This window comes from Delphinapterus leucas, chromosome 2, assembly GCF_059928025.1.
Source record: "Delphinapterus leucas isolate spDelLeu-1000000601 "Yukka" chromosome 2, BTC_Dleu_Yukka2, whole genome shotgun sequence".
Lineage (NCBI taxonomy): Eukaryota > Metazoa > Chordata > Mammalia > Artiodactyla > Monodontidae > Delphinapterus > Delphinapterus leucas.
Window position 1 is genome coordinate 40,589,307 of NC_143130.1, and position 26,405 is coordinate 40,615,711.

The 26,405-nt window shown below is 55.4% G+C and overlaps 1 protein-coding gene across 1 annotated transcript; it reads right to left on the bottom strand.

Moving 5' to 3' along the window:
• Positions 1–339: 339 nt before the first annotated feature.
• Positions 340–25,197, bottom strand: SEMA4B (semaphorin 4B). Its single transcript, XM_022563966.3, has 14 exons — positions 24,829–25,197; positions 10,427–10,590; positions 10,202–10,264; positions 8,513–8,611; positions 7,727–7,838; positions 7,332–7,445; positions 7,033–7,184; positions 5,961–6,142; positions 5,687–5,837; positions 4,415–4,625; positions 4,199–4,314; positions 3,809–3,975; positions 2,258–2,343; positions 340–1,986 (listed from the first exon to the last, which is right to left on the bottom strand). The coding sequence occupies exons 1-14, from the start codon at positions 24,935–24,937 to the stop codon at positions 1,244–1,246; spliced, it is 2,469 nt and encodes an 822-aa protein (XP_022419674.1). The 5' UTR covers positions 24,938–25,197; the 3' UTR covers positions 340–1,243.
• Positions 25,198–26,405: the final 1,208 nt, after the last annotated feature.

Consider the following 26,405-nt stretch of genomic DNA (forward strand, 5'->3'; position numbering starts at 1 on the left):
CATTTTAAAGATAAAAATTCTTTTCAAGTTAAAACAAGAAAACTCAAGACCTTGTCCCCTGTGCCCCATCCCTGAACTGAACTGGGGATGCAAAGTAAAGGGACTGAAGTAAAGTGAACAAATCCCCTCCCCCGCCCATCAGTGTGTTGGTTGAACTCCCCACTTTAAGAACCTGGCTCTGCTGGGAGGTGTGGTTGGCCAGGCTGGGCTGGGTCTGGCCCACTAGCACCTGAAAGAGGAGGCCTAGAACCTCCCAGAACTCAAAGAACTATACCAGCCTCAAAAAGCAACAGTCCTTTGCTTTTTGGAAGGGGCATGGTTCAATTTCAATTCTTTAGATTTTATTAAAAAGTAAAGTGCATTTTATTAAAAAGAGTACAAAACCCACATAAACTCAGGGCCCCTGTGCTGGGCAGTATCAACATCCCTTAGAGTGGAGGCTGCAAGGTGTAGGGGTGAACTGGGGACTGGTTTTGAAGAGGAGGCCAGGGCTGGTGTGGGGAAAAGGGACACAGGTTTGCAGGCTGGGGTGGAGGAAGGCAGGCAACAGTCTTCTGGAATTCTGAGGGAAGGTGTACATTGTCATACACTCTCTCCTGGGCTCACGCTGCCCTCTGTCTCTCTCATGTGGCCGCAGCCTGATACAGGCCGGAAAGGTCCAGGAGGTGGGTCTGAGCCCAGGGCGTCGTGAGGGCTGTGGTGCCAGCGTGGCCTTCCGGTCCCTGAGGTGACAGGATGATGGCTGCAACAACTTGGCCAGCTGGCGAGGCTGGACCCACTGGAGCCCGAGCTGGCCCCTGGCTCTGCCGTGAGAAGGGGCAGCCTGTGGCAGTAGGATAAGGCGGAAGGTGGAAGAGGCCAGTTGGTGTGGGATGTCCAACTCTGTCTCCAACAACCACTTTGGATGAGCCCTCCCAGTCCGGAGACTGGGCCGGCCGTGTGCATGGCATTCTGTGTTCTCTGTTTTCTCTTGTTTCACATTTTCAACTGTTTTGAAACAAAGGGCTCAGTTTCATAAGGAGCACTGTTCTGCCCACCCGGGCAGGCCCCGATCTTCAGCCAGGCCCTGTGGGGCTGTGGCCATCTGGGGTGGAGGGGCCTTGTCGCTTGACACCAGGCAAGCTGGCTCCATCGCTCCCGAGGGCTGGGCACCGCGGCTGTGTTCCACAAGGAGCAGGGGTCCAGCCGACCCTCTCTGAGCACTCCTGGCCCCTAGAGGGAGGCGGCCTCTAGAAGTTTGCTCTCATACCACAGAGTCCCGGATTTCAGAGCCCAGGCGGACCCGGGGCCGGGGACACACCGGGGACACCTCCACGAAGCTGTCCTGGATACTGAGCGGCCTCTTCTCTGACTCTGTGAAGACCCGGGGCCCTGGGGAGCTGTCCGACAGAGCCTGGTAGCCTCGGTGGTCGAGTGGGGTATTAGGGGGGCCCACGCCATTGAGCGGCCGGGTCTCAGGTGGCAGTACCACTGGGCGCGTCTTGGGGTGTACGCTGGCACACTCCCCCTGCTTCAGGAAGACTTTCATGCCGCCCCGGTGCCGGTAGAGGAAGAATAAAATGAAGAGCACCATGGCAAACACGAACAGCGCGCACATCACTAGGAACTCGGTCCAGTAGGACTTGTCTGCACCCCAGGTGGCCCTGCCGCCGGCCGGCGCGCTCACCCGAGACGTGTTGATGATGACGGGCACGCTGCCACTCTGGTCTGCTCGGTCTGCCACTGCGTCCTCCACCACCTTTGGGCAGTAGCTGGCCTCCAGCTGCCGGAAGCCCTCCTCCAGCGACCAGCACTGGAACTCCCCCAGCTCCTGCTGCCTGCCCACCAGCAGCAGGTCCCCGGTGGACAGCACGCGGCAGGAGGCCGAGGCATTAATGGGGACCCCGTTGTGCAGCCAGAGTCGGGTTGCCAAGTTCGAGAGGAGGGGGCAGGCCAAGGTGTTCACTGTGTGGGGCTGGAACTGGACTGGCTCACAATGCTTCTCACCTGCAGGCAAAGGAGGCACAGTCCCGGGTAAAGGGGGGCTGATGTCCACGGTAGCCCCAGGCTCACCCACCTCCCTCTGCGCTATGGTCCTCCTGCTGTAACAGCAACTCTGGGGACTTCAGGGACTGGGGGTCTCACTTGCCAGGGTCCTGCTTGCAGGGCCAAAGGGGTGAGGAAGTGAGGAAAGGCATTAACACACAGCAGTGGCTGCAGGAGCCTTCTAGGCACACTAGACCCCCCAAATCTCCTCCACCCTGACGGGGCACCTTACCTCTTGGTACAAAAGTCCGGGCCTTGGACGAGGAAGTGTTGCAGAGTTCCCTGGCATTGGCTCCCTCGATGTCCTGGATCCATGGCCTGAGGACCAAAGAAGAGTCTGGGATGGGCCAGGAACCCCCACAAGACCGCATCTGCCCACCCTCCGTGCAGCACACGCCCTCACGCAGCCCTGCAGATGTGGGCCTGGGGAAGGGCTCAGGGACCACCAGGCCCAAAGCGGGAGTGAAAGGCAGGCGGCTTCCCTGGGTGGATTCCCCACCCCGCAGGGTTTGTGCCGGCATCTCCTCTGTCTACACAGTATTTACTTCAGTTAAAAGTTACTGTAGGGACTTCCCTGGTGGGCCAGTGGTAAAGAATCCACCTTCCAACACAGGGGATGTGAGTTCGATCCTTGTCAGGGAACTAAGATTCCACAGCCGCACGGCAACTAAGCCCACGCGCTCTAGAGCCTGCGTGCCACAACTAGAGAAAAGCCCCTGTGCTGCAATGAAAGATCCTGTGTACTGCAACTGAGACCCGGTGCAGCCAAGTAAATAAATATTTAAAAAAAAAAAAAGAGGTACTGTAATACTTCCCTGAATTACAAAAGCAGTGAGTTGAGCTCTTAGAAAAAGTCTGGAAGGACAGCTGTATCTATCTGTATGTATATACCTGTCTCTTTTAAAGCAATGTACATCCATTGATTTGTTTTTAGAAAACCGGAAAAAAACAAGCACAAAGGCTAAAAACATTACAAAAGTCACAATCAACCATCCAGCGAGAATGGCAGGCAGCATTTTTTTGAGTGTGCCTTCAGGTGTACATATGTATACGCATACATGGTGTTTTGAAATATAAAACTGGAACCAGGTATCCCCTTGAGTGAAGTATGTACACTACAAATAGGACAGATCCCATATTTACTTAAAATATGTGTATTTTTGTTTATTTTACACATATGTGGAAAAATCTGGGGGGATATATATTAAAATCTCACTGTAAGTCTCTCTAGGTGGTAGGATTAGGGTAGTTTTAATTTTATTTATCTTTTTTTCTATATGAAAATTTTAAATCTAAATAAGTGATTTTGAAAACAGTTTTTAATGGGTTGGTTGGTTTTTGGCCGCACCACTTGCAGGACCTGAGTTCCCCAATCAGGGATCGAACCTGTGACCACTGCAGTGGAAGCGCAGAGTCCTAACTACTGGACCGCCAGGGAATTCCCTTAATGGGTTTGTTAACGGGGTGTTATGTAGCCCTTATTTTTTTGTTCCTTAACTACATTCACGTGCCAATCGACATTCTCCTGCAAAGCTTTTCATAGCTCTGATATTTCATACTTTACCAAATCTTGTCTCTGCTTTACAGATTGGTAAGGCAAACATAATTTATCATTTGAACTACAACACTTGATGAGAGTCAGAAGGGGAGCTGATTAATAATTATTCCCAGACAGTGGACACAAATGAGGCTGTGTGGTGATTCCACAGAGGGCCTAGGGAAGGCCCTCGGAGGCCTAGTGCATAGCGTTGGACAAGTGGGTGGGGCCTTCAGGAGCGCTCACCTGGAGGCCATCGCAGGCCGGTAAAGGCTGACGTGCTTGCAGCTGGAGCCGCTCCAAGCGCAGTAGGGGTCCCGGGCCAGGAGGCAGTCCCCGCAGCTCTGGTACAGGCTGCAGTTGGCCACGGGCACCTGGACCACACCCGAGTGTGAGGCACCATACAGCAGTCCCTGCACAGGCACGGGGGATGAGAAGCAGGCACAGGCAGCCAGGGCCACCACCCAGAGCTGCACCCGGCTCGAGTGCACACAAAAGCCACCCACAGGGGGCCTCCTCTCATGCTCCCGGGCCCCCACATTCTGAGAGCTTATGCCAGAAGCCTGTATCTCTCCATCTGGCTGGGGCAGGGGTCGGGCACCCCAAGCACGCTGCCCGGACTCCTCCTCTGCTCACCCTGTCGGCATCCAGGAGCAGGTTCTGCACGGGCTGTCCTGATGAGAAGATCTGGAGCTCCTCGATGATATGCACCCCGGGGCCCACGCTCACCGCCTTGTGCAGCCAGCCGTCACCTGCAACATGGACAGCACTCAGGCCCTGCGCAGAGCCTGAGGCCCATGTCCCAAAAGCTAGCCCCGTCGACTCTGAGCCTGCCCTGCTGTGGGCACTCACTAGTGCCTAGGAAGAGGACGTCGTAGGTGCGCTGCAGGCCAGGGACGCGGTGGACAGCCACACGCTGGTAGCGGGCCTGGGGCTGCAGGAGTAACAGGCGGCTGCGGACCTGCCCATCCATCAGGAAGTGGTCCTTGAGGAAGTTCAGCACACGGTCGGGGAGCTGCAGGGACGAGCTGATCTTCCTTTCCCGGGCGCTGTTGGTGATGCACTGAAGGAGAAGGCGGTGGCTTGAGGCGAGTGGCACTCAGGGCAGCAAGCAGGATGTGGGTCCTGCAAATCCCACTGGGACTGCCGGCTCCATCTCCCCAGTGAACAGCAGGGGTACCCGCCCCGCCCTTGGAAGCCGCAGCACAGCACTCCAGTTCTGCGAAGCCAGCGCACTGATCTACAGGCCTAAGGGCAAAGCCCAGGGTGTGGGGCACCCAAGGGCCCCAGCTGCCAGGGTCTCCCCCTCTCTGCCCACCAACCATCTCTCCTTCCTGCCCACCCTTCCCCCACCCCCTTCCGCAAGCCTCAAGAAGCATGGCCACACTTCCTGCTCCTGTAGCATCCTTTTGGCAGTGCTCTCTCAGGACACCCTGGCTGACCGAGGCTTCCTAGTATAGGGGCATGAGGGTGCCTGCAGTTAGTTTCCCATATTGCCAGGGGCGCTTCCTGATTCTCTCTGCCCCAGGTCATTCTCTGTAAAAGCCCCAGGAATTAGTACCCTGGAGTGACCCTCAACTGCACAGGAGTTGGTGACAAACACCCCAGTGGGACAATGCTGAGATGTGCTCCACGCAGCCTCCCAGGGCCCCAGGGAACGAGCTCCAGGTGCCCACAGCAGCAGCAGCTCAGTGACACACACTTTCTTAGCTCCGCCCCCTCCTCCCACAATCCTGTCCCCTCCTGCTTCTTCCTGGGATCACCTCCCCTAAAAACTGCTGGCACTCACATCCTTGTCTCAAGGTCTGCTTTGTGGGGAGCCCATGAGGCTGGAAGGAAAGAAGAAAGGACTATTTTCCCATGGCCTGTCACTCAATAAATAAATAAGGAGCTCATGGCAGAGTTGGGGAGAGGCACGTGCAGTCAGTGTCCTGATGGGGGACACCCCTGCCCGGCCTAAAGCAGGTTTGAAGCCACCCCGACATTCATGGTCACATCTAACTCAGAAAGACAAGCAGGCCTGGGCTTCGTCCCCACTTTCAAGGTGAGAAAACAAACTCGGAGAAAGCAAGTGATCCCAGCACAGTTGGGGACCCATCCTCCCAGCACAGGGGCAGCACTCACCGCGCCGGGCCGGGGCGAAGGCACCGGGTGGGTCACGGTGTACCACTGCTGCGTCTCGCGGTTCACCTCCTTGTAGAGGCCGTTGAAGGCCCTCTGCACGTCCCGCATGGTGAAGACACAGATGGCAGAGCCTTCTGTGGTCCCCCTGTGCCTACCAAGGAAGTGGCCAGATTAGCCCAGCAGCCCTGGGGCTCACGATGAGGCCAGCGGGGCCCAATCCCGGCCCCAACTCATCCCCCCAACCCCGTTCCCAGCTAGGTCCTGGGGGCCCTACCACTGGGATGTGAAGACCCCGTAGAAGAGGGTGTCACGCCATTCCTGGGGGCTGGGGCTCAGCGTGAAGACGTCTTGCAGTACGTTGAACGGGAAGCCATCGTCAGGCCGCAAGCACAGCAGCTGGGCCTTCAGGAAGGACGTCCAGCGCTGCTGCAGGACCCGCTCGCCCCCCTCATCACCCTGGGAGAGGGAGAGAGGGCCAGGGCTTAGGCACGAGCAGGGGTGGGACACTTGGTGCTCCTCGCTGCCCCCTCCCCAGCGGTGGCTGAGACAGACGCCAGGAAGAGCCAGACAGACCCAAAGCCAGGCCTGAGTCCATTTCACATCAAGAAGACTTGAGGTGGCAGCCGTCAGGTCCCCTCACCGGGAGGCTAGCTAAGTAAATGACAGCGCTTTCCTTACTGTGGGACACCAGGGAAAAGGACGAAGGGGAGTCTATCTACAAACGTGGAAAGATGTCACGATTCACCACTGAGCAAAAAGGGGAGCTAAAGAATCACATTACAGTATAACTCTTGTTTGTACATGGTTTTAAATAATATAAATATGTGTGTATTTACACACGTGCCAAAAAAAAAAAATTAGCAAGGAACACTCTTAACTTCTTGTGGTAGGATGGTGGGATTATAACACCAATAGTCGACAACAAGTGGTTGCTCACCACATCTCTAAAAGCCCTACACAGATCGTTAACAACCCTGAGGGAGTTTTGTTATGATTTCCACTGAACAGAGAAGGAAACGAACTGATTTCTCAGTAAGGAAACTGCCCAAGATCACACGACCTGCAGGGTTTGAACCCAGGCAGCCTGGCTCTAGAGTCTATGCTCTTAATCACTATACCACGGTGCCTCTTATCTTGTAGGTGATTTTCGTGTGTACTTTTCTACATTTTCATGTTTTTTAAAATAAATAAGGAAAAACAGAGACATTTTAACTGAAAAGGAGAGAGAGAAAAGCCAGTAGCCAAGCCGTTCCCCCTGGAGGACAGGAGAAGGCCACAGGTGCGGGGCCTTCTGGTTCTATACCCGAGGAGCCTTTGGGGTCTCTGGGATGGCCTGGCCCGCTCACCTTGCAGACACGGGCAATGCGGGACACGATGGTGTTCTCAAAGAACTCAAACTCCTGACCAGTCTCGCTGAAGAAGAAGTAGATCTTGTCATCGTCCCCTTGCAGGCTGCCCAGGCTCTCGGGAATGTAGGCTGAGGCCACAAACGCTGGGTCTGTGGGGGCCAGTGGGGAGCACAGAGTCAGCCCAGGGATCCCAGACAGGCGAGACTCTGTTCTCAGGCCCTGCTGGGTGGACAGGGCCCCCCGCCCCCGCCCTGAGGCCCCGTGACAGCCCACTGGGTGGAGCGAGAGGACTTCACCTTGTAGCCAGTTGAGGGAGCTCTCAGTCTTGGTGGGGCGGAGGCTTTGGCTCCGTGAGATGGCTGGGTCATTCCCCTGGAAGCTGCTGACTGTTCCAGTGTACAGCTCGCCATCTGCCAAGAGGACATGCCCATGGGAATGAGCCCTCAGCACAGCCCCTTCCCGCTCAAGGCCCGGAGTGACACGAGTGCTGCCCTTCTTGTTTGAGAAGGACAGAGGAGGGAGTAGGAACTAAGAAAAGCCAACCCGAGGGCAGCCCAGGGTCGCTGCACCCGCTGGGAATCGGTGTGGCATGGACCCACCAGCTCAGACCTGGGGCCCACCCTGCTCCCCTGCCCGCCCTCACATGGAGCCTGAATGAGCCCATCCTGCCCCCCTGACCCCCAACACTCACCCACCACCAGGGCCGTGGACTTGAAATTGGGATCAAAGGGACAACGGCCCTTGCCATCTTCCAGGATGATGTTCCCCACCACGTCCTGTGCCAGAGTAAAGTTCTCCATGTTCTGCAGGGGAGTAGATGGGAGAGCTCAGGGGAACGCCAGGGAGTGAGCGGGCTTGGCGGGAGAACAGGGAGGTGTGCTGGAGGGAAGGGAGGGGTCTGATGGGCCGTCCTTCTCATCCCGGCACCCGGGGCACAGTCCCAGCACCATCTCACCAGGACCTGACACGGTGGGCACTGTTGCCCCACGTAACAGAGAGGAGAGGAGGCTTAAAAAGGCAATGTGAGCCAGGAAAGGGCAGCGACATGATTCAAACTCAGGTATGTCTGACTCTAAAGCTGGTTGCTCCAAAGCCTCAAAATGCCACCCTTTATGAAGGTGTGCGTAAGGCAGAAACGTAATGGTATGCGTGTGTTGAGGAGGGTGGACAAGGAGGCCTGGCGGGAACTGAGTGAGAGCAGGGGAAAGAGCTGGAGGAAGCAAGAGGGCGTGACTGTGGGTCAGCCAGCATTTTTGTGCCTGGGGAATCCCACCCCCTGCCGCCCCCTGCAGGGCAACCTGGCCATCAGGGCTGGGGCTGGGCCTCAGGGCTTTCGGGGCCCACTGCTGTCAAGAAGCCTCCCCCTGGGCCCTGCCCTTTAGTAGGGGTCAGTGCTAGGGACCAGCTCCCTGGGGCACAAAGACAGGCAGTTCCCAGGCCAGCCGCAGGCAAGCCCGGGGTGAGGAGGGGCACTCACAACGTAGGTGCACACGGGGCTGAAGGCCGCGGTGCCACAGGTGAACAGGTGGCTGCTGTTGAGTGGCAGGAGGATCTTGATGTAGTTTTGACAGTCCCGCTGGAGGAGGGAGGAGGATGTCAGGCCCAAGCAAGCCACCAGGGGGCACCGCCGAGCCCTCCCCACGGGACGCAAGGCCAGCCCTGGGGGTGAGGCCTCTGCTCCCCAGTACTCAAATCCTGGAGTAAACGAGACTCCAGGAGCCTCGTGGGGCAAAGCAGATGGAGGACCACGGAGCGTGTGCGCAGGAGGGGACCTTGGGCCTCACGTAGTTCCGTGATTGGAAAACTTCTCTTCAGTTTGGGGTGAAGGCACAGAATCCCTCCCTTTTGAGCTGTCTCGGCCCCACCTGGTGAGGCAGCTACGCCCAGAGCAGGAGGAAACACGCAGCCCTGAATCCTGGGCTCCAGACTTGCGGATTGCCTCCGCGAGCGTGTCTAACAGCTCTAACAGTGTGTCTACTGAGCTTCTGATTGTTCCCCACAAAACTCTCTCCTCCGGGACCTGCCCCCTTGCACTGACGGCTACTCCGCCTTCTCAGCTCCTCAGGCCCCGAGCCTCATGGCCAGCTTTGACTCTCTGATACCCGCCACCCCGGTTCTTCCATCAAGAAATCCTGGTGGCCCCATCTTCAAAATACTTCCGGGATCCGACCATTCCTCACTCCCTTTATTGGTCCAACCCTGGTCCGGGCACCATCGCCTCTTGCCCCTCACTGGTCTCTCTCCCTCTGTCCTCGCCCCAACGAGGCCGCTCTCCACCACCGCGGCCAGAGTGACCTTTTGCAAACGCACGCCAGACCATGTCACTGCCCTGCTCAGCCAGCCAGTGGTTCCCCACATACCTCACTCAGAGTGAAATCTACAGTCCTGTTCCTCCCCCATGTCAACTCCCTCACCTCATCTAAGCCAAGTAATCTCGGCTCAAATGTCACTTTTTAAATGAAGTGTAACCTGACCACCTTTTAAACCTGACCTTCTTTTTCACAATGATATAATAACCAGTGTCTAAAAGCACCTGGGCACAGAGCAAGTGCTTAATACATTTCTGCTGAATAAAAGAAATCGGGGGTGGTCTGGACTTGAACCTGTGTCTTGACCCCAAGTCCGGTGCTCTTCTGCCTTCACCTTAACTGCCATCTGCTGCACTCAGGACCAGGAAGGCCTCTGGGAATGGTGGGGAGTCCTCCCAGAGAACCCAGGCTGGACTGGCTCCCACCCAGTGGTCTGGCCAAAACCAAGCCAGGATTATGTCAGACCTGCTACATTAGGCACCACCCTCAGAAGGACAGACTTCCACCCCCACCCAATCACTGCTCATGCTGGAAGCTGATATTTATTTGGCACTTATTATGTGCCAGGTGCCTTATACCTATTAGCTCATTGAATCCTCACGGTAAGTCCAGTGAGACAGGCATCATTATCCCCATTTTACCAAGGCTCAGAGAGGCAAATCTACTTACTTGTCCAATGTCACAAACATAGTAAGTGTAGAGCTGAGATCCAAACCCAGATCTGGCCATCTCAGAAGCCTATGCCCTTTCTACCACAGCTCGCTGCATCTGCTCCCACCTCCTGCCTCCATCCCGGGCCCAGATCTACCACCCTCCGTCCCTCCTTCAGCCCAGGTCACCTCCAGGTGCTAGCTCACCTGTGGGTCCTTGCCCTTGAAGCTGCACTGCTGTTTCCTCTCTGCATCTGCGCTCCACAGCAGCTGGGGAATTACAAAGGGGAAGGTAAGTGTGCAAGTGGGAACAAAGGATATGCCCCTCTTTTCCTTTCCCCTCTCCTGTTTGCATCATCCTCGGACCCAGAAGTTCCATCTTCCCCACTGGCACCCTCCACCCAGGCTAGCCATCCCCGGGCATCATCTCACCTCCTGGTACCCCCCGCCTGGCAGGAAGCTGACGCTGCTGTTGAGCGCAAAGAGGGCCTCTCGAGCACCCACGTATAGAGTCCTGCCGTCCCTGCTCAGCAGGAGGGCTGTATAGTTGGAGATGTGATCCACTTCAAATCTGAGCAGTGACCGCTTTTCAGAGCCTGGAGAGAGGACGATCGATGGACATTACCTGGGGGCCCCCCCTCCCATACCAACCTCTAGAATGCGCCGATCTGATTGAAGGTAGATCAGCAAAGCAGTGGGTGGCATGGGGCTGGGGACAAGGTGATCGGATTTAAGGGGAGCAGCATTCCTGAACCCTCAAACATTATGTACGAGACAAAGGCACAATGATGAACGTAAAAGAACATCAATTATAGCACCATTCATGTTAATGAAAAATTGAAACAACCTAAATGTCCAACCACAGGGGACAGGGTGAAAATAAACCCAAATACTTCCTTTGCTGGAATACTACACAGCTGGTAAAATGCTATTGTATTAGAAACTCCAGACCAACAAGCAAACAGAGTTACGTAAAAAAGCATGGTCAAAATATGAAGCGAGCTAAAATATAAAGTGATGGATTTTGAGCACCTGACGGAATATAAGAAAGGAAAGTATATTTAACATTCTCCTTTGAGTGGCGTTAGACCCAAAGAGAAGGACTTGTAAGTACAGCCCACTCCTGTGGGCTGATTTACAGAGGAATGCAAACATGGGGCGCTGGTCTTCAACTATACTGCCTCGCAGTCACTCATGGAAGATTTATGGTTATTAAACAGAATGTAAATGTTACACTGAATGTACAACAGACAGGCATTGTGATGCTGGGGGCCAGGGGAGTCAAGGAAAAAGTCGAGTCTCCTCCATATCTTCCTCTGAGAGCAATGAGGGCCACAGAGACTGTCCGTGGTTAGTCGAACAAGACACTGAGGCTTAAGTATATTATTTTATTTTATTTTTCCACACACACCCCCCCCCACCGCCCGCCGCATGTGGGATCTTAGTTCCCTGACCAGGGATCGAACCTGCGCCCCCTGCAGTGGAAGATGGGAGTCTCAACCACTGGACCACCAGGGAAGTCCTTAAGTATCTTATTTTAAATTGCAAAGGTAACCAAATACAGTGGCAGAAAATGTTTGGAGGAAGTGGGGAAGGGTGATGGAACTGATGGAAAGCTTTATTTTTCTCAGCAGCAAGTCAGTAAGTCAGATAAGCCAAGAAATCGTGGGATAAGCATTTTACTTAAGTGGAGGAAACCACTGTATAACAAGAAGTCTAAATGATTAAAATTGCCTCTTTTACCCAGGCCTGGGGCTGGGGAAGACTGAGGCAGTTACTGCTTTTCACAATAAGTCCTTCTGTGCTTAAAAAAAAAAATTAGGTGCATCTATCTTTGATATAAATTTCAAGTATCTTTCATTAAATGAAAATGAAGGTTATAAAAGAGTATGCATAGTTAGATTCTATTTGTTTGTGGGAAAAATATAAACATAGAAAAAAATCCAGAAGGGTGAATCACAAAATGCTGGAAAGTGGTATCCCTGGTGGAATTATAGGTAATTTTTTTTCCCTTTGCACTTGTTATCATTTTTGGATTCTACAGGTTATACTTGTGCAATGCTAAAGAAATAAATTAGAAGAAAAGGAAGAAGAAGACAAAAATAAACACACACATCTATCCACCACGATACCATCTGTGCTTTCAGTGACTAATGGATTTGGAGAGAAATTATTTTAAAAATTCAAAGCAGCTGATAAGAAAAGAAAAACAAGCAAAAAGCAGCCACCCTACCCAACCCCAGGCATCTCCTAACTGACCAGTGGATTGCAACCACGCAGACAAACAGCTTCACGAAGCTGAGGAAGCAAAAAATGCAACATGCCAACAAAGCAGCTGAGAAGACAGCTTCCTGTGTGTTTACATGGTGAGTGTTTTTACATACCCCCAGCCTGGTTCCACAAAGGGCAAGGAAACACAAAGAAAAGAAGGTAGTAAAATATAAACACTAAAATCAGGAGTGGAGGAAAAAACACATCTGAAGAAAACATCTAATCCAGAAACGAAGGACAGATTTCACATAAGCAGGTCATAAGGTCCTCACACAGCTACCAGAGATGGGCTCCACATTTAGTGGAGCCTCCCAGTGGTCAAAGAGAAAACGGAAATCAGGTTACCTTGTCCTCATTATTCAAGAGGAAGAACACATACCAGCCTTTCTGGAGAAGCCAAGCTTTTTACCTGGTTGCTAATGGTGAAGGAAGCCCTTCGGTAGGACTTCCTAGCACATATACTGGGACATCCCACCAGCAAGCAGGAATGACGGAGTTTCCAAGGCTGTTCCCCTCCTGATGAGGGAGGGTAGTATCACAAAGTACCAGTGCAGGAACCTACAGGGAACCTGAAGCTAGGTGGCTTGTCACTCTAGAACCAGAGCCGAAACAGGGACTGCACTGGGAGTTCACAGGGCAAAGTCCAGCCTAATGTCCGGAACCTGAACTCTGTTACTGAAACCACATAGGGCAGCTGTGGTCTGGAGAAGTTAAGGACTCTCTTTGAACACTTAAGTCCAGAATCACACTAGACTCCAGGTCTTTTGCCTCAAATTCCCAACTCCTCACCACTTCCTATCAGCACTCTATATACTGGGAGGCCCAAGGAAAGTTTCCAGCACTAACCCCCTACTTTTCCCAACCAGAAAGTTTCCCAACACGTAATTGGGGCCCAGTTACGTTGCTTGTACTTTGTGCTGATGAGCTGGTCAGCCTTCTGGAACGAGCAACCTGACCATTTTGCATTCTGGTCCGGGAAGAACCGCCCCCCCAAAAGAGACCCCTCCCGTTGGCCACCACAGGAAGGTGTTGGGTAAACATGTCGCAGATATTAACTCCCTGGGTGCCCACGATGATCCTGTGAGGTAGGAACTGCTGCTATCTCCAGGTTACAAATGAAGAAACTGAAGCTCAGAGTCATTAAGCAACGTACACAAAGGCCGGCTCAGGAGGTCTCCTCCCTGGACTCCTGGTCTGCAAACTGCAAGATGCAGCAAAAGCACCTGGAAGATCTAAACTCTAGATCCACAACCTGCCCCTGGAGACTCTGACGCCGCTGGCTTGGGATGGAGCCTGAGAACATGCAATTTTATGAGCTCCCAGGGGATTCTGAAGTTGGAGGCCCAAGGAGCACACTTTGAGAAGCACCGTGTAGGTAGGTCCTTTGTAGGGCAGTGTGGACGTCATCTCACCAAACTGTAGTTTTCTCATATGCATCATGGGGATAATGAAAATAAAACCCCCAGCAGGCTCACAAGGAGTCAGTTAGACCAGGGCAAATGGCTACCACAGTCCCTCCTCATCTTTTGCAGCCCTCCAGGCTCCTGACAGCAAGGCTGGCTCACATATGCCCATGCTTATCTGCCTACAGAGGAGGGGCATTTCTACCCAGGTGGGTCCCGTAAGTCTGGGCAGGAGGCTGCTCTTGGAATCTGTCCACATACAGAAATGCCAAAGGTCAGAGATAAGCTTCAGTCCAGGTGGCAGCTCAGACTCACTCAGGCCTGGGGGGGTGGGGAGACTTGCCAAGGGTCATGCAGGCAGAGCACAGCCAGGTTGGAGGGCCAGCCAGGGCGCCAGCTGCCCAGCCCCGGTCCAGCCCAGCCCTCCGAAGAAGCCAGCTGCTCAAGAGGCCCCCACACCTCCTCCAGTCACACTGGGAGTCCAGTCAATGAAACGGCCAAGGGACAGAAAACACCTGGGAGAAACGGGCGAGGGGCCCCTCACACCACGCACTCCCATCCTGGGGATGCTGCCTCTTCACCCCTCTGCCCTGAGTCTCTCAGACTCAAAGCCATGGTGTCCTGAAGGCCTGGCCCTCCACAATCCCTCTTGCCCTGTGGACTTCACCAGGGCTGGTCAGTGGGGCTGGCTTAGCGCCTGGGAGTCTCAGTGCGACACAGATTAGAAGCACAGAGACCTGGGTTCAAATCCTGCCTCTGTCACTTACTGTCCGTTTGCTACCAGGACAAGCCACTTAACATCTTGGAGCCTCAATTTCCTTATCTGTAAAATGAGAATAATACCACCTCGCCTCATAGGATTGTTACAAAAAGAAATGATATTATATATGTAAATTATAACATACATAATAATAACCCACATTTACTGGGAGCTTTACTCAGAACAACTTCGCACACGTTATCCCAGTGTTGGCACAGTATCTGGCACACGATCAACACTTGAGTGGATCAAAAACAAAACCAAAAAGCCCTGCAGGAAAATCCAGCCCAGCGAGAGCTGCCAGAGAAACAGGGTTGCTTTGAAGAGCTGGGCCTCCCTGCTCCTCATGGCTAACAAACTCGTCCTGGGCCATTCTAACCTAGGCCTGCGTCTGGTCACATGAGGGGCTCACGGCCAAGCAGAGAGCAACAGCTCAGACACGGGCCGGTGTCACGGGCCCATGCGGTGTGTGAGAGGTGGTCCCTGCTCGGCGGTGTTCTGAGTGGGGTTCCTGCCTCAGCTTGCCCATGTGTGTGTTTGTGTGCGTGTACACCCTACCACAGGGCTTGTCCATGCTTGTGTGTTCGCTCTGGGGTACTAACTGCAGAGGCGACTAAAAGGAGGTGTTTGTGCGCTCAGCTCCGTGAGCGCTGGCCCACCTCGGGGTCAGTCTTAGTGTCCACCCTGCTCTCTGTGTGGAAAGAGAGTGTCTTGTGCGGTCTCCTGGGCTACCTGTGCTGCTCAGACATCCTCCACACCCTCTACCCAGCGGGCTAGTCCAGTGCAGAGAAAGCCAGGCTGCCTGAAGCCGTGGCCAGTTCTCCCAGGTGGGATGAAGCCGTCCCATCTAGCCTGGGCAGGGATGAAGCCGTCCCATCTAGCCTGGGCAGGCCTGAGCCAGTGGCTTCTCCAGGGCTCCAAGAAGGCAGGATGGCGGTAGGCCTGGGGCTGTCCCACCTCAAGGCCTTGAGCCCTCTCCACCCTGGGCCTCGCCCGCCCTCGCCCTCTGAGAGGGTCAGAGCTACCTGCAGAGCCCCACTCCCACACCCTCAGGGCCTGGGCTCTCAGCAGGAAGTGATGCGGGAACAACTCAGCCCCCAGCCTCATCTAGAGATTCTCCCCTGGCCTGTGACTCAGCCGGAAGCTTGGAGCTCTCTGGGGTGAGATGGGAACAGGGCTCAGCACCATCCCCACCCCGGGCAGTCCCCACCCTGCCAACCAGGCGCTGCAGCAGGGCCGTGACTCAGAGCCCCGCCCCACCTTTCCCTCCACTGTGGCTCCGGGGGCACCACAGCTGACGCTGACCTGGCCTTAACAGCCCGCCGCCTACAGGCCCCAGCAGGACTAGGCCAGAAGACACCAGCTTCCCTGTGGAGTCAGGGCCTGGAAGGTGCCCCCAGCGGGAACGGGGGTGGGGCATGGTGGGCAGCTAGCTGCCCCTCGGCTTGAATCACAAGGTCCCCAGAGAGGGGTCTGGGCCCCGGACAAATCCCTGAGAGCCTCCCAAGGCTCTGTTGGAGCACCTCTTCCCCAGGGAGTCACACAGGACCCTTGGACCCACTTGCGCCAGCAGAAGCACCACCTCCAGGACAGAAGCGCTGACTCAGCAGTGAACTAGGGCAAGGCAGCCATCCACCTGGATGCCGCCGACCTGTTTGCGGGTCCTCCTTCCCCACCGCCCAGTGTCAGGGCAGGGCGGCCAGACGGGCTAGAAGCGGCACGCCAAACTGCTGTCAACAGGCCAACGCCAGGGTAGAGACCCCAGCCAGGCAAGGGTCACTCTTGATAGGGTAAGGGGACTGTGTGCCACAAGTGCTCCCCATGGACTGAGGTAACCAAGAAAGGCAAGAAATCAAGGGAACCCAGCCTAGAAACGTCCTGTGTTCCTGGGGCACGCACGCTCGGGAAAGCCCGCTTCCCAGCTGGCTGCTGCTACCACCCCAGGTGAGCTGGCCAAGTGCTCCTGCCAGAATCACCCGGTGGCCCCCACCCCTCACAGACACTCCCCTTGTGTCCATCTGGACAACAGAGTCTTAACCCAGGACCTGTCATGAGCCGCCATCACCTTGGAAGCCTGACCCCCACCCGCCCACCAAGGACTAAGGTCAGCTCCTCCGGCCCTCTGCCCCGGGGCTGGCCATCCCCTCTCTCCTGAAGCCTCTACCCCCATCCTCCTCCTCTCAGAGGCCCCCCTTTTCTAAGGAAACTGGGGCCATCAGGCATAAGCAACCCCAACTTCCCATCCTCCATCTCCTCAGAGACTGAATCCTGTGTCATCAGCCCCTGCCTCTCAAAGAATTTTATTTTCCCTCGACATCTATCCTAGAAATGTGTGTGCCTCCCTCCTCCCTCCTCAGCCAAACTCCTGAGAGGAGCCACCCAGCGCCATCTCCGTCCCTTACCTCCCACGCACTCCCTGCCTGGGGATCAGGCCTGAACCAGGCCCATACTCGCCAGGGCCCAGGCATCGCCTCGCTGCCAAACCCCAGGCGCCGAGGGGCACGGCCTGGCGGGGGTCCCCTCTCCTCTGGGGGTCTGCCACACTGGTCTCAAGGGTCGCCTGACGTCTCCTTCACACTCCCCCCAGGCCTCCATCCCTCCAGGAGCTGATGCGCTGTAGCACTTACTCAGCACTTTAACTGGGCTGGTGGTGCACGTACTTCTGGCCAGGTTGTCAGGTAGGAATTACCATCTGCTTTTTTCGGGCGAGAGAACCGAGGCACACGTGAAATGACTTGCCCTCAGTTACCCAGTTAGGAAGAGCGGTGGAGCTGGGATTTGAACCTGGGTCACCAGCTCCAGAGTCTGTATTATTAATCACCTTCAGCCTCTCCAGGCCTCCCTCTTGAATGTTCTTGTTCATTGGGGTTGGCCCTTGGCCCTCGGGCCACACATCCATGCCCATCGCTTCAATGTCCTGGATGCTGGCAACTCCCAAATCTCTTCATCCTCCAGTATGCCAGACCCCACTATGCAGGAGACCCTCCACGGGCACCTCCTCCACTGCCCCCTTCCAGACCACTCCTCGGCTTGGGATCTTGCATCTTTGGGTGGCACAGCTCAGCGGGCTGGAAACCTGTGAGTCACACTTTCTATCTCCCTCTCCCTCACCATGGACATCTAATCCATGCTCAAAACCTGCCAAGACTCCCTCCTCAATATTGTCCAAATCTATTCCCCTCACCATCCCCACTACCTTGGGCCTGAACCGGGCCACTGCCCTCTCTCACCCGAGCCACTGCAGCAGCCTCCCATCTGGCCTCTGCCCCCAGCCCAGGTGCTACACTGAGGTCAGAGGGCTCTCTGGGGACTGTCACGGTCCCGTGTCCCTATGTCCCAGCCCCTAACTCGCCAGCCCTTGCCACATCCCCCTCCCATTTCAAAGGAGTGAACTTTGACTCAAGGTCCTAGTTCTCCTCGCCAGTCTTTGCCCAGGCAGTCTCCCTGCCCAGAATGCTCTTCCTTTTGACTAACTCCTACTCATCCTTTGAGACTCAGCTCGGTATCACCTCCTCCAGGAGGCCTTCCTGAATCCCCAGCTGGGCGAGAGCCCCTTCCCTGTGCACCCATTATTTCCTGCTCACACCTCTCGCAGTGCACTGGCCACATTATTTGACAATGATGGGCCTCAGATGCCTGTCTCCCTCACCAAGCTTTGATCCTTGAGGATCAAAACTGTCTTATTATTTGCAGCCCATATTTGTATCATCTGGCCAGGGGAGTTCCAAGGAGTTGTTCAATAAACATTTGTTGATTGAATGAATGACTAAGAGTGTCCCAAGTCCCAACTCAGGGTGCTCTGGTCCAGGGACTGACACCAGATTCAAAGGGGGCAGTCCAGAGGTCCTGAAGCCTCACGATCGCAAGAGTGTGTCTGAGAAGCATGGCCCCTGCCCTGTCCCCTCCCCAGAGCTCACTCCCGGAATCCCAGGGTCTAGATGGAAGTGTGACAGCTGAAAGTGCTGCAGGGAGACGGGAGAGGCCACAGGGACCGGAAAGGAGAGTCACAAGGTCTGTGTGTGAGTCCTCAGTATTATCACTGACCAGTTAGACAAGATACCTGCCATTTCTGGGAGGGAGCCCTCGCAGGGTTGCTGGGAAGACCAAATAAACACAGCATGTGGAAATGTCAAGCTTCCAGGGTTAGGGGGCCACCAACAATTAGGATTGGTCCTACCCATGCCGCCCACCCCACCCCCACTCCTCATTCTTGCTCTGAGTAAACCCCCAGCCCCTGGCCACCTCAGAAGCCCACTTGTACAGGGAAGGGGACAAGGGCAGGTGGGGGTGGAGCCTCCTACAGGCAGGAGCCCCTCTGAAGGGGTAGCTGCTGCTTCCTCGCAGACCATTGCTACTCAATGCAATGAGGGCTCAGCCTCATCAGGTCTTCAGAAGAACTGGAAACCTGGATTTTTATAGAAAATTTCCTGAGTTTTAAATATTGGTGACTAATTAAAATGTTTCTAAAACACTTGGATACCAAACAAAATATATCTCCATGCTGGCTCTGGCCTGTTGCTCCCCCGTTTGCAAACGTCTGTCTGCCCCAGTCTTTGGTGCACTGCGCTCCTGGCCAAGTCTGCCAGGTCTGCCCTATTTCCGACCATGGCTGTGCCATCAGGGCCTTAGCTGGATCCCTTGTCCCATCCAAGGAGTGACCTCAATAGATTTCTTTACAAGATGGAAATACATAACCTATCAATTATTCAAAGGCTGAGCTGGGTCATTTCACTGCTTTTGTACATTTCACAGGTGAAGCAGGAGCCAGATGTTCTCATGGAAAGAATGTGGTTCTTGAGGCAGAGAGCTTGTGGTCTAAGGCTTTGCCCCGAAACTTCCAGCTGCACGGCCCTGACAATATGAGTTCTCTTCTCAGAGCCTCGGGTCTCTCATTTGTACGAGATGAAACAATAGCACCTCCATACCCCAGGCCAGCACCCAGCACACATTGGGTGCTACTTCCCAGGTGGTTTTCTTCCCTCTTCCAGTTAACACCTCTCTCAGAGGATGGGCAAGGGGAGGCTAAGAGGGAGGCAGCAAGTCAGTTCACTTGGCCCCTCTTTAGAATTAAAGATACGGGGCTTCCCTGGTGGCGCAGTGGTTGGGAATCCACCTGCCAATGCAGGGGACACGGGTTCGAGCCCTGGTCCGGGAAGATCCCACATGCCGCAGAGCAACTAAGCCCATGAGCCACAACTGCTAAGCCCACGTGCCACAACTACTGAAGCCCTTACCCCTAGAGCCCATGCTCTGCAACAAGAGAAGCCACCACAATGAGAAACCCGCGCACCACAACGAAAGAGTAGTGCCCGCTCACTACAACTAGAGAAAGCCTGCGCACAGCAATGAAGACCCGACACAGCCAAAAATAAATAAATAAAATTTAAAAAAGAATTGAAGATAAAATGAGAGGTTTCTGTCTACTGTCTATTATCTCCACTGAAACTCCCTCACCACAGGCCCCCCACCTCTCTGAACTCCACTAAGCTGTCAGGATGGGCTTCTCAGATGGACCCATGAGTGCAGACCAAACAAGTCCCATGGAGAACAGGTCAGGTCGCAGGCTTGCAAGGCAGAACTGTGTGACGTGGACAAGATACTTCTCTTCTCTGAACCTCAGCTACCTTAACTGTAAAATGGGGATAATTCCATCTACCATGTAAGTGGAAATAATATACTAAAAGCCTGGTGCCCACAGTAGCCCTATACCTGCTACCTTACCTTCTACCTTCTTCTAGGTGCTGGATGGTGGAACACAAACATAAGGACGCCAGCTGTGCCACCTAAGGGCTGGTTCCTGCCCCATAGTGGAGACGGTCACACAGGAGTGGTGGGTGGCTGAAGAGTGACCAGGGTGACCGCACAGGGCTCTACTTTCCATCCTGGACTCGGGGGAGCACTGCCAGGACAGGGAGGTCAGAATGCGAGGAAGAGGAGAGGCAGGGGTAGGGGTGGGGGTGCTGGCTAGGAAAAAGCAGCAGCAGGAGCTCCTGAGGTCAGGCCAGCCCAGATCATGAGAGTCTCACATACTCTCACTCCTCTTCCCCCTCGACCCACAAGGAGGACCACATCAGAGGCCTCCGGTCCTGAGCACCCAGGGATGGGGGAGTGGGGCCACAGGCCCTAAGAAAGGGGACAAAGGAAGGCGTGACGGACATGACCTGAGTCCAGCTTTTTCTCCAGGCCCCGTGCCATCCTCTCTGTCTCCCCTGTCTAGGAGAGGAACGTGCAGGTGTATCCAGCTGTGCCCCAAAAGTTGTGCAAGCTCAGAGCTTTGCTGGGCTGGCACACAGGCATTTCAACACCCAGCTACATGTGGGTTATGAAGAGGGCAGAGTGGAGGCAACCAGGGACACGGAGGAGGCAGAGGTGCGGTCCAGCCCCAGGCAGAGGAGGTTCTCGGGGCAGAGGAAGACTTTGAAAGAGCTGGACCAGGAGCACCTGAAAAGTGGACTAACTTAAGCAGGACCCCTGACGATGGCCTCCAGTCAGCCCTCGGGCGACTTGCTTGGTCTCCTACCCCAGGTTAGGGGGTGGGGTCTGCACCACTTCATTCCCTGGCCAGAAGGTCTTAGCACCTAGCAGAGGGCCTGTGTACAGCCAGCACTCACCAGTATCTACCCAACTGATGCAAATAACCTCACCCAGCAAGGCGGGCAGGGAATTTCCACCACAAAGAGGAGTGGCCACTACCTTTTACTGGGGACGTAGCACCTGGGCCAAACACTTTACACACATTATTTCACGTAATCCTCTCAGGACCCTGAGAGATGGATCCTGCTATTACTCCCAATGTGAAAATGGGCTTGGAGGAGGTGGGCACTTGCCCCAGGTTGTGCGGTGAGCCGTCTGTTAGCACCACAGTTACAGCTCTGCGCTGAAGGGCCATGAAGATGCCAGCCCACGGGACAGAGCTGAAGACAAATGCTCATGTCAAGCTGAGGCCACATCAAGGAGGGAGGCCGGTAACCAGCCAGGAAAAGACTTCTAAAGTGGCTTGCATGGGGCTGCTCAGGGCAGCCATGACCCTGGGCGCCCGCTCCAGGTCAGAGGACAAGCACCTGATTCAGGCCAATGCGCTGTTCTCTCTGCTCAATGGGGTTTTGTTGACTGCGGTTTGCAGGCCCAGGGATTTATATCCAGTCTAGTTTGGAAACACTGTGTACAGAGTCTTCCAGCCAGGCACTTCTGGGGCAGGGGGTAATTAGTAACTCCTTTTAATTGCCCAAATAAGGGGACCCGACATGACTATCATGAGCACAGCAGCAGGCTGTCTGGTTTCCGCCCGCACGGCCAGGCTGGAAGGCACGGCACGCCCAGGCCCACTGCTTCCACTCCGCGTCTCTCCTGCTCCTGACCACTGCAAGGCCTCTGTCCTGACTGCACAGTCTCCGATGCAACAGAACCAAAATTCCACACGCTTCTTTGAAGCGTCCCTTTCACAGAGATAAGAAACCTCCTCTTAAGGCCACTGCTTGCCTAGCTGACCCTGGAGCCCCCAGTCCTCCTCCCACTCCTGTCCACTGGGTGAGACCACAAGTGGGGGACCCCCTCCTCATGGCCCCAGGAATCTGCTGCTGATCAACGGTAATGAGGGTTCCATACGAAGGACCTCAGATGCAAACTGGATGCTCTACTTCCAAGGATTTTGTTTTAAACCACAGACACAGGCCATTCTCCCTAGGCATCTGGGCCCCTGGAGAGCCTGGGTGGGAATTCAGTACAGGAGGGCAGGTGGCAGGAAGCGGGGTGTGTTCTCCATTCCATGCCTCTCTCCCTGTTCTGTGAGGGAGAGGCCTGGGGCTTCAAGCCCAGCATCCCCTGGTCACCATGGGCTTGCCCAGTATGGGCACACTGCCAGGAACATCTGATGAGCCCCCAGGGATGAGGCAGGAAGCCGCCTCGGCCATGCTCAGAGGGCGTGCCTGCTCAGTCACCGGGGATCCCCCTCTGGGGCTCCCAGCCGGCTGGGAGGCCCTGCATGTAGACGGGAGGGGGGCAGCGGGGATCAAGGTCCTGGAGGGAGGCCAGGGAGGCGAGCACTCTGGGTGCTGCGCAGTGCAGCTCCGCAAAGTGTGGATACATGCTCACGAGTTCAGGGGCTGGGGTGCTGCTAAACGATGCCAGGGCTTTGGTGGAACTAGAAAAAGAAGTCCCCTCTGGGTAGTCCCAGCCTCAAGAAGAGAGCGGAAGGCCTTTTTCTCTAGGCTCCACAGCTTGGAAAGCAGAGTATAAACTGCATTTCAGGCCCTCCACCCCTCAACTGGGCACCTCTGTGCCATAAACAAAATGTGTGCATCTGTGGGTTCTCACAGGTGAGCCTGAGTGTCTTAGTCTTTTGGGGGGCTAGGATTTTAACATATGAATTTTGGGGGTACACAGACATCCAGACCATAGCACCACCTGACCTGTGCAAGGGGTGCTAGTGTGTGACAGTAGCCTGTACTACGGCCAGGCCATGGTGCTGAATACGTGGAAGTGGGCCAAGTTTCAGGGCAGTGGGTAGTAATGACCAAGTGTTCTAGCTGCTCTCAGGAAGCAGGTCCTCTCAGTTCCTCCGCACAGCTCCCCCTTCTGTCTTTCATTCACACTATGAGTGGTCCCCAGCCAGCTTCAGAGTTGGACACAATACCTGCTACAGTTGACATGGCCCCGTGAACCAGTCCAGCTTTCCCAGGGCCAGAAGTAGAGTCCATCAGAGCCTTTGTTCCCCCCTTACTTCGCCTTCTTGCAGAGCTGAGAGGGTCTAAGGGCAAAGGGAGTGGTGGCCACAACAGAAAGAGTAGCGAGGCAGCAGGCCTGGGTCCGGATACACCTGTTATCTTCACTTACCCAGCTGGAGCACCCAAGGGGCTGTGGTCAAACTAACAAACCCCAGCTCTGGGCAGGATATGCCAGAATGAAGCCTGTGCTTAACACATAGCAATGATGATAGTTAACACTTATTAAGCGGGTTCTACGTATCAAGCCCAGCCCTAAGCACTTTTCAAACAGAAAATGATTTAACCTTCACAACTTTGAGGTGGGTGCCATCATTATCCCTATTTTACAGATGAGGAAATCAAGGCCCAGAGAGGTTAAGTAGCTTGCTCAAGGTCACAGGGTTACCTAGTGGCTGAGGCAGGATTTGAACCCAGGCCATCTTCTCAGTATTATCCTGCAATATTTCAGGTAGGGTTTTCCCTAGTGGCCCTGACTTAATTTAAGTACGGATTCTGCTACTCCTTCCTTTTGTAAATGAAATGCTTTTAGAAGTGGGATGCTGTAAAGAGAAGGAAGGCTGGTACACTTTTAGTCTGTAAACACTAATTTATACATCCTTTATTCTAATTCATTCAGTGTGACAACCAACAAGTTAAAGGGCTTGGAGAAACATTATTGGGCATCTATATATGTTGCCTAGTAATACACCCGGTTTCATGAAATCTCTAAGATAGCCTTGCAAAATACCTATGACAGTGCCCATTTTACAGATGAGGAAACTGGGGCACAGGGAAAAGGGGCTCACTTGCCCAGTAGCAGAAATGGGACTGGAATCCAGGTCCCTCTGATTTCAAAGACTTGGAAAAGCAACGAGATGAAAGTGGCGGGGGGGGGGGGTTGGTAAGGAGAGGGGAGAGTGGAGGGCTGGAAGGGAGGGGGCCAGAGAAGCAGACGTGAGCACCAGGCGAGGGACGTGGCCAATGAGGATGGTACTCCAGGGTGACTCTGAGAAGCAGTCCTTCCCAGGGCCTGGAAGTCTAGGAGCCCAGAGCTGCCCCCATCCCTAGTATGGTCGCTCCCAGGCCCTGGGGGGATCCCACGATCCCACCAAGCCTGCGCGGTGGGGGCGGGCTGCGCTGGCCCACCAGGATGAAGAGGCGGAGGCAGAATGGGGCACCCGCCCCGCCGCGGTTCCCGAGTCCTGCTGCGACTTGCTGTAATACCAGACCCCAGTGTTTATGGGACGGCAACCAAGGCCCCCTCCACCCCGCGCCGCCCTCGGGGGCGGGGGTGGGGGCACCGCGGCTGGCTCTGGTCAGCATCAAAGACAAGCAGATGGGCAGGCGGACCAGCGGGCAGCCAGCACCGGGGGTGGGGAACGAGGGGGGGCGCCACCGCCGAAAGGGCGCCCTACCAAGGGGCGAGCCCGGGCGACAGAGCGGGCGAGAGATCCCCTCCCTGTCCATTAAAAAGAATGGAAGAAAGGGGCCCGCGGCCCCACAGCTCCCCTCTCCTTTCCCTCCTTCCCAGGACCGTTCAGAAAGGAGGAGGGGTCCTAATGGACCCCAAGCCTCCGACAGACCCCCTCCCTCCCTCCCTCCTTTGTCACCACAACCTCTGCGCGAGGCACCTCTCCGGCCGCCTCCCCTCCCCCAAACCCCAGCCCGCGTCCCCCGCGGGGTCGCCCCAGCACTCACCCAGAGGCAGGCTGATCCGAGGGGCGAGCGCCCGAATCGGAGACGGCGGTAGCAGTAGCAGTAGCATCAGCAGCAGCAGAGGCGGCGGCGGCCGGCTCCCCCGGCCCATCGCGGCGCGCGGGACTCGGACAGCGAGGAGCGACTGCGTCCTCCGGGCTCCGGCTCAGGTGGCTCTATAGGACTCGCGGGCGGCGGCCCCACCGCGAAGTCCGGCCCGGGAGTCGGTCGCCGGGCCCCCGCCTCCGGACCTGGGGGCTGGAACCGGGTGGGAAATGGGGTCACGTGGGCTGCTGCGAACCCTGGCCCCTCCGCCCCCAGCGGCACCGCGGTCTTCCACTAGCTCCGTTCTGTCGAAGCTCGCCCGCGAGTGCGGGAGGGAGGGGCTGAAGGAGGAAGTTGGGCGGTTAGTCCAGCCTCTCCCTGCTCAGCTCGTGCCCGACCCACCCCTTCCCCCTTCCTCCTTCCTGGGCGCTGGAGGCTCAAGGGGCGCCAGCTGGGTGCACCTAGCTTGGTGCGCGTCCGGAGGGGGCCAAGCCCGGGGATCAGTACCAGCCGAGTCCGCGGGAGCGCGGGGGCACGGAGGAAATCAGACCCCTAGTTCCCCGCCCCCACCTCTCAGACCCTCCCACAGCCGCCCCGGCCCCTTCCGGCTCCTCTAGGACCCTCAGCGCGTTCGTTTGGGAAAACGTTTGGGTCTCTACACTGCGCTCCCGTGTCTTCTCCCTTTATCCCTGCCGCGCCCCCACGTCCCCCCGCAATGCTCCTGGCACCCACTGTCCGTAACCAAGTGAACTCCGCCGAGCTGGTAGACTCCGGGGCTAGTTGCTTCTGCACCTAATTTCTGCACGGGTCATTCCACCTTAGGTCTTGAGTGTTCACTAGAGGCTTAACACTTAATCTAGGTACCCTGCGGGGTCATCCACGCTTGGAATTCTGTCCGCACGAAGCCAAACCTCGGATGGGGGGATCCGGGCAAGATTAGCTTAAGTGGGATAATAGGACTTAATGTACTGCCAAGGAGGTGGACCTTCTCCACAACCTGCACGTAGCCTGGCAGGGGAAAGTACTCCCTAAGGCTGGAATTCCAGAGGCACCCACCCTCAATCCTCCTGCAGTGTGAATACCCAGGGGTGGAGTTCAGTTGTGCTGAGACCAGGGGTTTCAAACTGCAGACTGGATCCCCTAGTGGATCCTGAAGTCAATTTAGTGGATCCCTATCAGCATTAAAAAAGAAATAGAATGGAAGATACCAAAGTGCAATGACCATAGAAATTATCGATAAGTAAGCTTTAGGAAACTTGTTTCAACTTTTCCTAAGTGTGCACAGGATCACAGTAAAGTGTAATTCTTCCTGTAGTTCAAGTCAAAAGGACTTTGAAAACCTCTGCCAGTCATTTCCATGGCAGTGGGGAGAGTTCCTCCAGGAATTAGCCGCAATGGCTCTTCACCCCCAGCCAAAATTAGCCTTCTCAGAGCTGGCACCTTTTGCTCTCACCCTATTCCCAGGGCATCCCACAGGGTGGGTGGGCACAGTGCTCACGTGGTCCCAGGTCTCCTCATGCACAGCAAGCTTCCAT